General features: G+C 35.7%; 1 protein-coding gene across 2 annotated transcripts in view; it reads left to right on the top strand.

Moving 5' to 3' along the window:
- The first annotated feature begins 935 nt into the window (after positions 1-935).
- LOC107736947 (transcription cofactor vestigial-like protein 4) overlaps positions 936-4405 on the top strand; it is a 7448-nt gene continuing 3978 nt past the window's right edge. Inside the window, exons 1-4 of one of the 2 annotated variants that reach the window (XM_016548329.1) lie at positions 936-1509; positions 2732-2876; positions 2999-3197; positions 3367-3475. In XM_016548329.1, coding sequence (XP_016403815.1) covers positions 1434-1509; positions 2732-2876; positions 2999-3197; positions 3367-3475 — 529 coding nt within the window. In that variant the 5' untranslated portion in view covers positions 936-1433. The remainder of the gene's footprint in view (positions 1510-2731; positions 2877-2998; positions 3198-3366; positions 3476-4405) is intronic. The other variant, XM_016548330.1, reaches the window with a different exon arrangement.

Here is a 4405-nt window from a genome sequence, read left to right as displayed (position 1 = left end):
GTTAGGACGGGGGAAGATTTGGCCGCGATACAACCATTTGAAAATCTGGAATCTGAGGGTGCAAAAAAAAATCGAAATATTGAGAAAATCGCCTTTAAAGTTGTCCAAATGAAGTTCAATGCATATTACTAATCAAAAATTAAGTTTTGATATATTTATGGTAGGAAATTTACAAAATATCTTCATGGAACATGATCTTTACTTAATGTCCTAATGATTTTGGCATAAAAGACAAATCAATAATTTTGACCAATACAATGTATTTTTGGCTATTGCTACAAATATACCCCAGCGACTTAAGACTGGTTTTGTGGTCCAGGGTCACATATAGTATTAAACATATCCTATAAGAACTGATCTGAACTGGTTTTCTCTACTTATTAAAAACGGGGTCTTTATAGCTCTCTAAAGTGTAATAATGTGTCATATCTCAAAAATGCTGCAGTAAAATGGTTTCAAATGAGGTGTGCATGTAGTATGGGACGTCCCATATACAAACTGACCATTCATTTGTTCGGCTTATTAGAAATGGGGTCTTTATAGCCCTCTAAATCGAATAATGCCCCATGTCTCTCTTTTTCTACGAATCCTGTTATGATTTGAAATGTAGAAAAATATATTAACACACAACCGTCAAAGACACCAATAAATAACCCGCATATTAAAGCAAAAAAAAATCTCGAGAAATGTCATCTTGTTCATCATCATCATCTAAATGAAAAGCGGTCTGAAAGCGTGTTCTCTCTGTTGTTCCTGTAATCATAGTAATACGCGCGTGCTGGCTTCACCGCAGTGTCACGTGGGACGTGCAACTTTTTCCAGCGCTGGTCAGGATTGGCCAATGGCAGTCGTTTTTGATGACTGCATAACAGTTTTAAATATTTTCATTGAAATTGGTGTTACAATTGTGACAGAAAATGTGAGCTATAACCCCAAATATAAATACGTGAACCACGCTTGGTTAAAAATGTAAATGTAATAAGTAAATATTGAGTGTTTGGAAAAAATCATTCAACTTTTTTTTTCGTGCGGAAACACACGGACTCCTGTCGAGCAGCATTAGCATTATACTTTTCTTTTACAATCGTAACACAACAGCTACTCATCACCTGTTTGACTGCTTTATTTACCGTTAATATAAACAACAAGTCGTGCTTGACGAGTATGAATTAGTGTTTTGGATTTAAGTCACTAAAGTAAACTTTAGACGGACAGGCTAGCATCTAACTTGCAGCCCGAGCTAACAGCTAAAATAGCTCAGTATGCTAAAAACAACGCACACTTTTTAGATCTTTATTTCCACATCTTACTTTCAGCTATTGTAATGTTGCTTATGTTTTCCCATCTGAAAGACCATATCTTATACCGTTACTAACAGCCGAGCTGGAGTAACCGATTAGATTTATGCTTTAAATGTAAATGTTTGTGTTAAAATGGATATCTTGATTAATCATTTTATCAATAAAATGAACGATAACATCAGCAGGCTGCATTGTAATACATATGAGGGTAAGTAACTGCATTCACAGCTCTTGAACACAATACATATGTAATATTGAGTTTCTGAAGTAATGTGTAAATGCCTTCCAATAATACTTGAATATGGAATAATACTAATCATTCAGTACCATGTTGCACAGTAACGAAAATGCTTCTATTAATAAAATATTTATTTTAAATTGCATCTATATGATAATTTCAACAAAAACACTTTACATTTAATGACTAGTAAAAAGTCAAGTAAAAGTAATATTATGTAAGAAAAACTGATAAATACATGTAAGTGCACATATTTTAATTAATATTTTATTAAATGTTTTATAATATTTTTTCAGGGTAAACTGTATTTTGTACATTTCTGTAAATTATTCATCCTTAGCTAAACTTGGTATGCCATAAAGTCAAATTATCTGATATTTTAAGGTTAACATTTTGAAGCATTTTTTCTTCAATATTATATCAAGACTTTATGCCCCCTCAAAATGTAAAAATGTACTTGATTAAAAAAATACACATTTCCATTAAAAAAAAAGGTGTATTTCTGAGTCACTGTATGAATTAGATTTGTACATTTAAATTTTTAATCATTTAGCAGATGCTTTTATTTAAGTGACTTACAAATGAGGACAATAAAAGCAATCAAACCAACAAAAGAGCAATGATATATAAGTGCTGTGACGAGTCCCGGTTAGTATAATGTAGAGCAAGGTTTTTTGTATAATAAATAAGAAGAATAAAATGTAGATAGAATAGAGAGAGCTAGTGTTAGAGTGTGAAGTTATTATATATATATATATATAATTTATTTCTTGAAGATGGCTAAGGACTCAGATTATGTTGGGCAGGTCTTTCCACCAGCAGTTAAGGTAAATGAAATGAAGGCAAATCTTTGGGATGGCACTGCAATGCACCGTTCACTTCGCAGAATGAAAGCCTCTAGAGGGCACATAAATCTGAAGTAATGAATATAGGTAAAGGGGTGCATTTTTTCTATATAGATATAGGAAAAAAATGTACATCATGTCATTGACAGTAAATTGGTTATAAATATTTTAATAGTACGGTATGTTGAAGTATGAGATTTGTAATAACATTTTTGCATATTACTACTAATTAAAGCTTTCACTGATATTCTAGTCTGATGTGTATCCAAGCATGATAATGAACTTTTGTCTTTGTTAAGCATTATTAGCAATGACTGTGCCTTAATCTGAATCTGATTTCTTGACAGATGATTCTGGAGCATCTAGTGTTCCTGTGCTTAACTCAGGGTGTACTCCCATGAGCCCAACCAAGAGAAAACACCATGAAAACTCTCAAAAAGACTCTGATGAAGAACAGATGAACAAAATGAGATGCTTATTAGGATCACATCTGTATGTCTGCTACAGTTCTGTTATTTGCAGTGCAGCAAAGCTTCCCATGTTTTGAATTGTTCGATCAGTTTTTTGCACCACATGTATTTTTGCATGTTTTTTTTTCTTGTGTTATTTTTTAGGAGAAATTCGAATGGAGACACTGGAAATCAGGAGTTATGGAATTATAGTCACACATCTCTGAGTGGTCTTCATAACCATAATGTATTTGCACCTTTCCCCATTTTTGCGGTGGATCAACCCCTTGAGATGACCAAACACAGCTTGGATCCTACTAGGAGCATGCTTCTAATTCCTGGATCCAGCACAAGTCACCAGCAGGTCAGACTTATACGATCTGAGGCATTCATGTGCATTTTTTTAAAAATTTTGTTTCTACATCAGTGTTTTCACTCATACAGGATGTGTTGCTAAATGTGTTCCAATGCATTGGCATAGAGAATTGTCATATTTACAAACAGAAAAAAATAAGTAATTCCTTTTATATCAGAATCGTCCATCGGTAATCACCTGTGCTCCTGCCAGCAACCGCCTTTGCAGTCTTTCCAGTTGCCACATGTCCCCTAATAACTGCACATCTGGATCCACCAAGACCAAAGGTACTGTCTACTAATCTAGCACCTTTAAGTATCAGAAGTGTGTAGTTGGTTGTGTTTAGACTAAAGTGACTAGCACATCATTATCTGCTGCTCTTAAGTGGTTATCAGAAGAGGGAGAAGCGATTAGTCAACAGAAGAGACGGACGGCCACGCGTGAGTGTTTTGCTTAATACTTTGTTTGGAGATCTGTTTAAATTATTACTTGCTGCTAGGAAGGAATATTTCGTTGTCTACATATTTCTACTTTGTATTTTCGTTGTAGTTTGTATTTTTGATTGCACTTACGGTAATTATAATAATTACCGTCGGCTAAGAAGGAGCCGGTGTTATTTGCATTGCTCTCTTCCTGCACTTAAGTGCGAACTGTAGTTTCGATTTGAGCAATTGCCCTGCTATAGGCTATTGGTTGTGCTAATTAAAAGGCGGCCACAGCTGTTTTCACTGTAGTCTCTTAGACTGTGTATGTCTTTGATGTCGCGGAAGCGTCAGCGGAAGCGTTCAGCCCTTGTGTTCAGCCTCCTCGGTGAAGACTGGCGACTACCTGCGTGACTTCACCGAGCAATGAAACCGGCAACGCACTTAAGTGTCGGTTTAATTTCACCTCATTTAATGCTAATTTGTTTTAGCACAATCCTATCTCACTGATGATCCAAAGGTAGCTGCACGGATCTCAGGCTGCCTGGCGGACATCTCAGCATGGATGAAAGAACATCACCGACAGCTCAACCTGGCAAAGATTGAGCTTCTTGTCTTCCCTGCCGCTCCAACTCTACAACATGATTTCACCATCCAGCTAGGTTCTTCTACAATTACCCCATCAACTTTGGTCAGAAATCTTGGTGTAATCTTTGATGACCATCTGACCTTCAAAGACCACACTGCAAAGACTGCTCGATCTTGCAGGTTTGCATTGCACAACATCAGGAAGAT

This window comes from Sinocyclocheilus rhinocerous, unplaced genomic scaffold, assembly GCF_001515625.1.
Source record: "Sinocyclocheilus rhinocerous isolate Xijiao unplaced genomic scaffold, SAMN03320098_v1.1 scaffold554, whole genome shotgun sequence".
NCBI lineage: Eukaryota > Metazoa > Chordata > Actinopteri > Cypriniformes > Cyprinidae > Sinocyclocheilus > Sinocyclocheilus rhinocerous.
Note: the sequence above shows the minus strand (reverse complement) of the source record. Positions and strands in the feature narration are given on the sequence as shown.